The sequence below is a fragment of the Dermacentor silvarum genome, chromosome 10 (assembly GCF_013339745.2).
Source record: "Dermacentor silvarum isolate Dsil-2018 chromosome 10, BIME_Dsil_1.4, whole genome shotgun sequence".
In the NCBI taxonomy this organism is placed as follows: domain Eukaryota; kingdom Metazoa; phylum Arthropoda; class Arachnida; order Ixodida; family Ixodidae; genus Dermacentor; species Dermacentor silvarum.
Window position 1 is genome coordinate 104,667,161 of NC_051163.1, and position 12,125 is coordinate 104,679,285.

At 45.3% G+C, this 12,125-nt stretch overlaps 2 protein-coding genes and 1 long non-coding RNA gene across 7 annotated transcripts in view; 2 read left to right on the forward strand and 1 right to left on the reverse strand.

Moving 5' to 3' along the window:
- Positions 1-12,125, reverse strand: part of LOC119466406 (WAG22 antigen-like) — a 245,932-nt gene that overhangs the window by 156,009 nt on the left and 77,798 nt on the right. The window lies entirely within an intron of this gene.
- On the forward strand, positions 799-2,939 carry LOC125940605 (uncharacterized). The gene is made up of 4 exons (XR_007463787.1): positions 799-1,413; positions 1,597-1,665; positions 1,997-2,132; positions 2,823-2,939. It is a non-coding gene; the product is annotated as an uncharacterized LOC125940605 (long non-coding RNA).
- LOC125940603 (uncharacterized) lies at positions 3,396-11,433 on the forward strand. Of its 2 annotated transcripts, XM_049656964.1 has the most exons (9): positions 3,396-3,773; positions 4,429-4,599; positions 5,628-5,814; positions 6,395-6,637; positions 7,925-8,096; positions 8,193-8,338; positions 8,903-9,412; positions 10,524-10,740; positions 10,967-11,433. In XM_049656964.1, exons 1-7 carry the CDS (start codon positions 3,420-3,422, stop codon positions 9,079-9,081), a joined length of 1,452 nt encoding a protein of 483 aa, XP_049512921.1. In that variant the 5' UTR covers positions 3,396-3,419; the 3' UTR covers positions 9,082-9,412; positions 10,524-10,740; positions 10,967-11,433. The 2 variants fall into 2 exon arrangements, with proteins under 2 accessions (XP_049512921.1, XP_049512920.1); XM_049656963.1 differs by having other exon boundaries at positions 10,524-11,433.

Below are 12,125 nucleotides of genomic sequence, written 5' to 3' on the forward strand. Positions count from 1 at the left end.
ACAAGGACTGGGAATCACTGAAATGTGAAGTGGTGACCGTTTTTTTTTTGCGCTAAAGTGTATAGCTCGGCAGTTTGAAGAGCCAACACTCTAAGCGCTTTCTTTCACCACCACTCTAAGTAGCTGCAGAGCCGATTTTGCGTCACTGCAGACTGTCCATACTTGAGGAGGCTGTCGCAAAATATATTGAACGGCCTCTGTGATTGCCAGTAGTTCCGTAGATGTTGTAGTCGTCTTGTTACACAGACGAAACCGTCGAATGACTTGATGCGCAGGCACAACGAAAGCCGCACGAGACGCATACGGCGAGACCGATCCGTCTGTCTACACATTCACCGAGGAGTCATATTCTATCGACATATGCTCAAGTGTTAAAGGGACACTAAAGAGAAACCGGATGTTGAGCTTAAATGGTAGATTATCCTTTCACGATCACAGTCATACCATTCTTACTGGCAACAGAGGTTTAATAAGCGAGAAAAAAGCGAAAAACTGAAGGATAGGTGCTGACGCCCCTTCGTATTTCCCGCACTACACGTAGTGTCGTCACAGATCACAAACGCAGCCCGGTCGCGATTGGTCGAGAGCGATTTATCGCTGTTAATAAAACACAAAATGAAATACACCTTAAACCTACATAAACAGCATTTGCCAACTTTTTACACCGTTTCAAGCGAGGAAGTATAAGTTTAAGGCAAAATTAAATAAATCAAAAGAAAAACTGGATGGCGCTACCGGCGGTCGACCGCCGGTAGCGCCATCCAGTTTTTCTTTTGATTTTTCTTTGATTTTGATCGTGATAGTTTCGTTTTTGCTCCGTGCATTGTCGCGCGCGCCTGTTCCGCTAGTGTTGCAGTGCTTGGTTGCGTGTTGCGTGGCTCGAGAAACGTTGACTTCGCGGGAAACAGCCAGAAAATGCCTCGTGTGTGTAGTGTTGAGGGCTGTATAAACGGCCCGAGGCGCTTGGTCAGGGGCAGCGGCAGTGTTGACCCGACTGTGTCCTTTCATGTGGTGCCGCGCGATGAGCCCCGGCGTTCGCAATGGCTCAGTGCTCTGCCGATGATAAAACGGCAAAGGGATGAGCCAGAGAAACAAATGGTATGCTCTCTGCATTTCTCGGCCTCGGATTATGTTTATAATCCTGCCCTCGGAAAGTCTCTTGGCGTGCCCCAGAGACCAGTCCTTTCTCGGGCAGCTGTTCCCTCAGTGTCGCCTTCATCAAATCCCCTACTGGTGCCCCTGCAACAGCAATCTGGAGGCTCGGTGAGTGTTGAATGTCATTAAAAAAAAGCCACGAAAAAACTATACCGAGTACGCGCGCAACTTTCTGTGCTTGTTATTTTTCAGGTTGCTATTGCCGAGTCCGCGATCGAAAGCGATGCCGCCGGTGCACCTGTGGAAATTCCAACTGAGGTACCTTGCGCTCATCCTGAAAAGCTGCACTTTATACTTACTGCAGGAATGAAGTACGTTCAGAAATTCAGTGTGTGCATTATACAAGTGCACGAAAGTCCGGACGAGTCCTTGATGTCTAAGAATGCGAAGGTATTACAACATTCCGTGTTTACAACAGAAGGTATTTGTTCTGTTTTCCAGAGTGACGTTGCCGAGACCGAGAGGTTGCAGCACGATGCAGCCACTGGGCCCGTAGGAAGACATGGAGAGGTACTAGCAATATATACGGCATAATAGCAGCACTGCACTGTACAAAGCAATCTGGCCGGAGCTCGACCGGTTTATCTGGGCATGTGGCACTCTCGCTCAAATTTGGCGCAGCTGGCCACAGTCATGACACCAAAGATTATTTGGTTTTCAAGTCGACCTTTCTCACATAGAGATTGCTGAGGATGATGGAGCGGGCTCCCTCATGCAAATGCAATCAGAGGTTCTTGTAAGCGAAAGATGTTTAGTGTTTGCATTGAAATGGAACTTTTATGACGGCTGTGAAGTTTAAAGTGCTATATATGGTATCCTACAAGGTTTGGGACTGTTCTAGGTGCTGGCTGCTGCTACTGGTGCCGCCGGCTTACAGACGCAAAAGGATTCTTTCCAATGCCCTGCATGTGGTACGACTGGCCGCAGCGTTGGACATGACAAAAGTGTGCAAGTTCATGTGCGGGGTATAAGTGTTGGTGAGTAAAGTGCACTCGTCATGACTATATGTTTAAACTATACGACATGAAAAATTGTGTCCCCTAATGTATCAAAGCATTTGCGTTCATAAAACTTGACACATTCTTTTTCTTTCAGCATGACAAAAAAGAAGCATTATGTTGTCAAACCCACTCACATATATATGCAGTGAACAACAGTGACTGCAGATTATAGCAGATCCAGTGCAAAGCACACATTGGCTTATTCCAGGCACATTCGAGGTACATAGGTAGGCTCCTGTCTCACATTTCAAGTGTCTTCAATGAAGCTCTGTCCACCGATCAAACAGGCAAGATTATAGTAGCAGAGAGGGAAAGGTGGTACTAGTTCACCTTTGAGAAAGCAGTTGGGACATGGGGCAAGATAAAGAAGAGAGAGTGTGTTTTGTCTCCCCTTTCTTTGCCCTGTCCCTGATTCTAAACGCTCCAAAGATTGCACACAAGTGTTGTGTTGTAACACTTTGAAGAACCCCAAATGACATCGGATTACTAGTTGCCTAAAAATTATTTGCATAACAATAATTCCCCCTATGCATGGATGTCCATAGTTTTTGCTTATAGTTCATAGTGCTTGCACAATGAAACTTATTGTGTTCATCAGTTTTTCTTTTTACGTTTAATTCTTTTATGATTCACATTATATTGATGTCAGACTTTTGCTATACGCAGGTGTTCAAGTGAACTTGACCATAAAAGAAACGAAAGATGAGGGCCTGCAGGTTGACATTCAGGATGTGCCGCTGACATCAACACCAGTGAAGCGACGACGTATCCTTGATGAACCCACCTTTGCCGCCTCACCTATCTTGTCACCTGTTCCAAGCAATGTCGACACTACTGGCTCCTTATATCAACCAGATGAATTGACTCACACCTTAGACTCCACGCTGGATGAGGATGATGAGTAAGGCAACTTTGGTTAAATTACCTGATTTTTGGTACCCTTACAGATGCAATGGATTATGGAAATTTTCATAATAAGTTTGCGTGCAGTCTACCCCCACTTCACACATACATAAACTTTAACAGAGCCCTTACGCTTGCATTGGAAGGCTCAGAAGGTACTCAAAAAGTCAACAGAAGCAATTGGTTATATGGCATTGGTGCATGCTGAAATGGTAAGCTGTTGACTTGCATTTGCACTTTTGTCAACAGAAGCAGAGTAATCGTGCTACCAGATTGAATTACTGCGCAGCCTGTATATGCAATATTGAGCACTAGCCAGAACCCACATTCTGCATTTTCTTTTACAGAGATGATGGAGACATGGGAGACGTTGAGCTGCCTGGCTATTACCTCATCTTCCACACATGTCTGATGGTGCTTTTGAAGCTGTGCCGCACATGCCTGTCCACTGCCTGCACCGTAAAACTACGACGCTCTGGGACACGCATAATAGCAAAGGTCGAATGCCCCAACATGCACACGTATACATGGTCAAGTCAACCTCTTGTTGGTGACAAGCCAAAAGGGAACATTGACTTGGCCACTGCGTTGCTGTTTTCTGGATCAAGTGTTGCCTCCAGCCTTCGAATGATGCGTCTCATGGGCGTCAAGGTTATAAGTGAACAGTGCTTCTTCAACTACCAGAAGGCGTACTTGCTCCCTGCTGTCAACATGGTGAGTGTGTAGAGCTGCTTTTAGTAGCATTAAAATAGAGCTCACCATAAAATATGTTCAAAGGAAATGAACTTTTGCAATGCGATTCTCACACAAACATAGTTCCTGTACTTCCCTAAATGGATTTTTTCCCTTATTCTCTATTTTCCCTTGCTATTTCCAATAATGCATAAGCATACGCATCAGCAAATCCTCCTTTAATTTAACCGTTTCATAGCCCCATGCAAAATGTATCCCATGAGACATTCCACTGACATTTTTCATAATAAAGTTGAGGAAATCTTGCTGTGAAAGGCAGCAACCAAGAAACAATGTGGTGTTTTTGTTAGTGTGCAAACGTTGTGCAGTTTAAATTAAGAGCAATGGAGAATGCTGAATAGGAGACAACACAGCTGATTTGAAAATAGACCGCAGTCACATATAATGCATGTCATTCGATATTTTAACAAGTAGCCATGCAACAATAAAATTGGCAAAAAAGTCTGCTTCCTGGAGCATTCAGCAGCACATGTTCAGTTTCTGGATATCAATCTATGCACAAACAAGTGTTGCGATTGCTTGTAAATTAAATACAGCACTGAATATGCTTATTCACTACTGTGAAAAACAGAATCTGCCGAGTCTATTCTGATTTTGAAGTTTCACTGTCTCACAGGTCTGGGATGAACATCAACGAGAGGTCATGGCATCACTTGAAGGCAGCATACAGCTTTGTGGCGATGGCAGATGTGATTCACCTGGCCACAGTGCCAAATTTATGACGTACACATTCCTCTGCCCGGACGCGAAGAAAATTGTGCACACAGAGCAGGTGCAAGTAAGGGAGGTAAGTAAGAAGAGTGTTAGAACTCACTTTATGAATTGGCCTCGTCTAAAGGAGTTTCAGCATGAGACTAAACTGTGCTTGAATTATTGTTTAAGCACTGAAGAAAAACGTGAGAGTAAATGTGTAGGAAATGTGTACGAAATAGAACTGTCATGTACGCTGAAAAATTATTGGAAGCTACACACAGCTCTCGAAGGCTCCACATCCGTGGGAAAGAACTAGGGCCATGCACAGAAAACCACTTCAATACAACACAATATAATTAGTTTGCAGTGCACATTTATATGTCCATTTCTCCCATCCTGTTCTCAGCATCATGTAGCGTCCATGACACAATGATCATTTTTTGGTTGTACTAGCTATTTATGTAGGTAGCTCTACATGTTGAACTTGAGAACGGGGGTACCAGCGAATACACAAGGACACGTACACAAGGAAAAGGCGTCGGACACGGACGGACGCTGGGCTTTCAACTGTGCTTTATTAAATTACATTGCCGCACAACACTTTTGACGCATGCGCATCGTCATCTCCTCTCAAGACATGTACATTGTACATGTCCACCGTCCGTCCGTGTCTAACGCTTTTTCCTTGTGTACGCGTCCTTGTGTATTTGCTGGTACCCCCGTTTTTCAAGTTCATCATGCACCAACTGGCCCAAGAGCTTGCGCTGATGCAGCTTTACATGTCCCTCTAATCTGCAGTAAGCATGACACTACAATGCCCTGTGTCCCTTCAGAAGCGAACTGAGCTCTGGAACTATTCAGCATCAATTAAATTTTTTCTAGTATTTCAACTGTCCCCTTGGCACCCTGAAGAGTTATTACACCGTAATACCTGCATCATGAACGTACATTTACATGAGGCATTCAAGTTAGAAAATAGCACAGGGCCACTGGCTATGGCACCGCCTCATATTGCTTGCTTTTTACTGTAAAAGATTTGCTGTATCTATGCACAGCATAAGTACAGCTCCTTTAATCAAAGCAGGAGCTTCCCATGCAAATGAATTTCCATGTTTTTTTCAGAACGACGAAATTACTTCAAGCACTCAAATGGAAAAAGAAGGGCTAATCAGAGGGCTTTCATTTTTAACTGAACAAAATGTCAGCATCGCAAGCTTGACAACAGACCGCCACCCGGGCATTAAAAAATATATGAGGTTGCACCAAGGAGGCATCATGCACTACTTTGATGTGTGGCATGTGGCAAAAGGTATGAAACGTGTTTGTATGGCATCCTTCTGAAATAATGTCTCCATTTATGTCAGAGGGCTGCAGTGATTTTTAATGCATGAGGCTGATTTTGAGCTTCACTGGGTTTTATAAACAAATATGCATGACATGGAAAACTGTACTGATACTGCAGAACAAATCATTGAAATTTCTACATGGTAGAACTATATGACACCTTAAAAAGTGTAGACTGCCCATTAATACTGACAGACTCACCTGGTGTTCCTACCAGAGGCTTTGTTTATAATTGTGTTGCACCGTTTTAACATTGACAGAACATAAGTAACATGAAGGATGAAACACCATGTTTTTCTTGTGCCTTGGATTATTTCAGTGTAAAAGCTCAGTACAACATAATTAGAAAACCATTGTAACAGAAAAAAACACCATCAGTGTCTGTCAGTACTCACGAAATTACTGCATTTCATCCTATGCATTTGTGCCTTGCATTCTTTCAGTGCAACAGAATCATGAACGTTCACAGACTAGCCCCGTTCATTGCGTTACTTGAGGATTTTCTGCCTCTACAAAGTGCAATGATTGTTGTCATTCACATACAGGTATCCGCAAAAAGATTAATGCGGCATCCAGGAAAGGTGGTTGCAGTTCCCTCAAAGAATGGATCCAGGCAATTGTCAACCACCTCTACTGGTGTGCCTGTGCATGTGGTGGCAATGGAGACCTGGTGGTGGCTGCTTGGGGTAGTATTCTGAACCACACAGTCAACATCCACGAAGGTCACAATGACCTTTTCCCCAGGTGCCTCCACGGACCTCCTCGTCGTATCTCATGGCTGAGTGCAGGTAAGCAAAAGCAAGTGACAAATGGCAAACAGTTTCTTGCATGTCATGCTAATATACACCTTTTACAGTAAACAATCTGTACACCACACACCGGGAGATGCCACAGGCACGCTAGCATTGAACGCTTTCTGAATTTGGAACAAGCCGGCATCGACTACCAGCCATTGCAGCAACATTACGCTGAGAGACTGGGGATCAATTAGTACTATTTATTTAAATATGAAGAAGAGGAGAAGGAAGATGTATTCTGTCATGAACTACAACAACTGTGTCAGAAATCTGAAACTGTGTGATGAGACCGTGTGTGAGCTTTATCCTTCTCAACTACACAGAGTGCCCATAGTTATGACCGCACATGATGCAAACCTATCGACTTAGGTAAAACAATCTTAACAACCAATGCTGGACAGCCAGTTCCTGACACCAACCTTTAGGCTAACACCACCTCCAGCAACAAGACATTAACACCACCACAGGCACAAACTATAAAAAAGACATTTAAATTCATAAGCATGCAAGTCAGCCTTGCATCGCGATGGATTTACGTGATAAACTTTAATTTTCATAGCAGCGAACTCAATGGAGAATAATAAATGGGCACAGCCAGTTTTCTTTCGGTGCAAGCAATCAAACAGCAGGCAAGCGATCATTCAACCATCCGCAACATGTTCATCAACCCATGTGTGGATACATTTCCATCTGTGCTACAAGCAATCGGAAAACAATTGGTTCAGTCCAAATAAGAACAAACAGGTAGCCTTGATCACATTTTAAATTTTGATGGAATTTACTTAGGCCCAGGTTTTCCTGACCCAGAACGATGATTGTAAACATTGTTTTGAAAAAAAAGCCAATCCTTTGTCCGAAAGAAAACATGCAAATTTTGGCTGTTCAAAACCTTTTCCAGCAATATTGCAATTTCTTAACCTTAAGCGCATACTTTTTTTCATCACAATTTCCCCCACAAAGAATAAGTCAAGTGGAACCTTATGCGCATTTTATTACACTTAGCGATGGAAGCAATTTCGAGAAAGAAATCACACACGACGTAGACGGCCCAAAATACGAGTAATTCAGGAACGTGTAACCTGAGGATAATAAAACTGGGTAGCTATTGACTTTTTTATTTGTGCTTTCTTTCAATATAATTACCATGCCTCTGCAAAGTGCTGTTAAACTGTTGCTCAAACGTAAATGGTTTTATAATGAAAGTACTTTGACTTTAATGTACTAGGTCTGAGAAAAGCCCATTATTTACACAGCAAATACTCTCTCCCTTGTCACCAGGTTCTCCAGCATACAAGGCACTCAAGGCAATTGTGACAGCACCTCTACTGCTCAGAGACATACGTCAGCTGTCACCATCGGCACAGACGTACAGCCTTGAATCTTTTCATAGTGTGCTCAACGGCTTTGCACCCAAATCAACTGCATTCACATACGAAGGCATCAAAGCTCGGTAGGTAAATTAGTTTATTTTTGAATCATCACCATTTTCTAGTATCCAATTTGATGCAGTTGCTTTCTGAAGGTTAACACACTTCTTTTCTTCTAGGACATTGATAGCTGCTCTTCACTTTAATGAGAATAGTGAGAGAGAGCAGTCGCACACAGCTCAAGGTGAAAGCCAGTGGCACACTAAGACCTCCAAGGCAAAGCCTGGCATCTCAGCCTATGAACTAAAAACTGCTGCAACCTTCTGTAAGTGCAGTTCAAACTCATTATTAGAATTTTTTTGGTTATTACGGTACTGTAGAGTGGTAACAGCCAATGACTTCTTCACATGTGCAAGAAATGTTGCAACCTCAAAAGCCATCTTTTGACAGCCATCAGTGCCGCAGCCAGGCACTTTTTTTCAAACGGGAAAGGGGAAGGGGGTCAGGCTCTTGACCGATTTGGGAGGAACTGACACGCAAGTCTTCTCTCACTTCGCTCGATGAGCGGTACCCTGTGGTGGAATGAAGTCCAGGGGGGTTGCACGGCGTGCTACTTCCTTGCTATACCCCTGACAGCCATATCTATATTTTTGTCAAATAACCAGTCAAACATTTTGCATCACCCCCCATGCTAGGATGAAGACAACAATACTCAGAGGTATTCAAGAACCACTGTTTATTGCAAAAATTCCAACACTTGTATTAGGCACTCGTCATTTCAGATAGAGCAAGGCATGCGCTTAGGAGCACTAAGAGTTGAAATATGAGAAAAATTACATGCACACTAATATTATTATATATAACAATTGTTCATATTGTCTAATTTCAGGCTACGTGCAGGGACTCACAAACCAAGTTTTGAATCTCTGCACATTGTACCCAAGTTTCCGGGAGGCCCTGGCACAAGCTCCCGTCAAGGCCCCACCAGCATATGCACCACCGGCCGAGGAAAGACCTTCAAAATCCGAATTTGTAGCGGCACATAAGGCACGCTTTGCAAAGCACTGAAGAGCATAGTCTACATGTGTTTGAGCCAAGCAGTATCGCAAACACAAAGGACATGCTGTGGGACTGTTTTGGCTGCAGGGACCTGTGGCACAAATGGAGTCAAACCTTCACATTACGATCCTGCAAGTGCTGTTTTCGACCGACATAGCCATTCCGAGGATTGATACTGCAAGGAACCTTCCACTGGGTCAAGAGGCGCACACAAGAATGCTGACACACGTGATGTTTGCAGCGGCAGATTTAGTGCTGTGAACAAGCTGTGCTCCACTGCAAAGGCGGAATTGAAGAGCAAATGCACAAAGCTAATACCCTTGCCGAGGGGGGTACGCACGTAGAAACACTGCGAGTTCTGTTTTCGACCAACACAGTCGTGCTGAGATGGATACTGCATGGAAGCTTCTTCCACTGGCTGAAGAGGCACGCACAGAAATGCTGACACACGTGGTGTTTGCAGGGGCAGATTCAGTGCTGTGAACAACCTGTGCTCCACTGCAAAGGCGGCATGGACGAGCAAATGCGCACAGCTGATACCCTTGCCGAGGGGGGTACGCACGTAGAAACACTGCGAGTTCTGTTTTCGACCAACACAGTCGTGCTGAGATGGATACTGCATGGAATCTTCTTCCACTGGCTGAAGAGGCACGCACAGGAGTGCTGACACACGTGATGTTTACAGGGCAGATTCAGTGCTGTGAACAAGCTGTGCTCCACTGCAAAGGTGGAATTGAAGAGCAAATGCACAAAGCTAATACCCTTGCCGAGGGGGGTACGCACGTAGAAACACTGCGAGTTCTGTTTTCGACCAACACAGTCGTGCTCAGATGGATACTGCATGGAAGCTTCTTCCACTGGCTGAAGAGGCACGCACAGGAGTGCTGACACACGTGATGTTTACAGGGCAGATTCAGTGCTGTGAACAAGCTGTGCTCCACTGCAAAGGCGGAATTGAAGAGCAAATGCACAAAGCTAATACCCTTGCTGAGGGGGGTACGCACGTAGAAACACTGCGAGTTCTGTTTTCGACCAACACAGTCGTGCTGAGATGGATACTGCATGGAAGCTTCTTCCACTGGCTGAAGAGGCACGCACAGAAATGCTGACACACGTGGTGTTTGCAGGGGCAGATTCAGTGCTGTGAACAACCTGTGCTCCACTGCAAAGGCGGCATGGACGAGCAAATGCGCACAGCTGATACCCTTGCCGAGGGGGGTACGCACGTAGAAACACTGCGAGTTCTGTTTTCGACTAACACAGTCGTGCTGAGATGGATACTGCATGGAAGCTTCTTCCACTGGCTGAAGAGGCACGCACAGGAGTGCTGACACACGTGATGTTTACAGGGCAGATTCAGTGCTGTGAACAAGCTGTGCTCCACTGTAAAGGCGGAATTGAAGAGCAAATGCACAAAGCTAATACCCTTGCCAAGGGGGGTACGCACGTAGAAACACTGCGAGTTCTGTTTTCGACCAACACAGTCGTGCTGAGATGGATACTGCATGGAAGCTTCTTCCACTGGCTGAAGAGGCACGCACAGGAGTGCTGACACACGTGATGTTTACAGGGCAGATTCAGTGCTGTGAACAAGCTGTGCTCCACTGCATAGGCGGAATTGAAGAGCAAATGCACAAAGCTAATACCCTTGCCGAGGGGGGTACGCACGTAGAAACACTGCGAGTTCTGTTTTCGACCAACACAGTCGTGCTGAGATGGATACTGCATGGAAGCTTCTTCCACTGGCTGAAGAGGCACGCACAGAAATGCTGACACACGTGGTGTTTGCAGGGGCAGATTCAGTGCTGTGAACAACCTGTGCTCCACTGCAAAGGCGGCATGGACGAGCAAATGCGCACAGCTGATACCCTTGCCGAGGGGGGTACGCACGTAGAAACACTGCGAGTTCTGTTTTCGACCAACACAGTCGTGCTGAGATGGATACTGCATGGAAGCTTCTTCCACTGGCTGAAGAGGCACGCACAGGAGTGCTGACACACGTGATGTTTACAGGGCAGATTCAGTGCTGTGAACAAGCTGTGCTCCACTGCAAAGGGGGAATGGAAGTGCAATTGCACACAGCTGATACCCTTGCCGAGGGGGGTATGCACGTAGAAACACCGAGTTCACGTTTGTTAGCCCATCTCATTGCACTGCGCAGTGGGTTTGTTGCCCTCTAATATTCCGGATACTTGAACCCTGTTGGTGTTTCTGTAGGAAATGTGCCTCGAATTTTCGCCACCACACATGAAGGAAGAACGAAGCGATGACCTTTGCCAAGACGACCCCAAAGCCAGCGGACGAACTGCCTGTAGGCAGTGTAGCGGTACCTCCTGTAGTAATAAAATGTGAAAACACAAATTGAGAAGTGAAATCTTTTGAAGACACACTAGCCACAGTGCTACAGTTCGATTTATGCTGGTGTATGCAGCAGTTTAGAGCTGCGCTGACCCACACAACCCGAGTCCTGGCTTTGGAAAAATTTTACCCAAGGTGATGCATGCACCTCGCTAGCCAGGGCCAAATAGAATATTGCACCAGATGTAAAGCAGCAGATTACCTTGGTGCCGAAATAATAGCGGCCTCGTACAGCAATGAAATTCTTTTTAAACTATGTAAAAGAAGCCGGTAATGCGAATCTCCTCAAGTAAAATCATTTACTGTGGATGTCTTCGTCCATGCAGTCATTGCGCGCCCGCAGCTCGAAGTACGCAATACGGAGCACGGCGATATTCAGACAGACGGTGTGGAACTCGGGGTGCGCTGTGATGCAACCTTCAGGCTGCGCAGCAGTGCCAGGGTCCCCATCTCGCGACAGCAGAGGCATTCACTCTCGGTAAAGTTGCTCAGGACCACGCTGTCCGCAGTCACACCTGAAACAGCACAAACGAGCGCTGAAATATTTGACGTTGGCTGATTCATTAGATGCTGCATGCAAACATTTATAAGGACGAAAATTACAAGAGGCAATGAAATGTCCCTATACTGCTGCTGGAAGCACCTTCTTATGTAAGGTTGTTCAAGAAGCAATTCTCGACTGACTTGGCTGCATT

What these genes read in the sequence shown, in the direction of transcription:
- LOC125940603 (XM_049656963.1), top strand. Translation starts at nt 3,420, where the DNA reads ATGGGAGACGTTGAGCTGCCTGGCTATTACCTCATCTTCCACACATGT. An exon ending in TGTGTGGCATGTGGCAAAAG is followed by an intron (nt 5,815 to 6,394) that starts GTATGAAACGTG and finishes ATTCACATACAG; the next exon opens with GTATCCGCAAAAAGATTAAT. An exon ending in TACGAAGGCATCAAAGCTCG is followed by an intron (nt 8,097 to 8,192) that starts GTAGGTAAATTA and finishes CTTTTCTTCTAG; the next exon opens with GACATTGATAGCTGCTCTTC.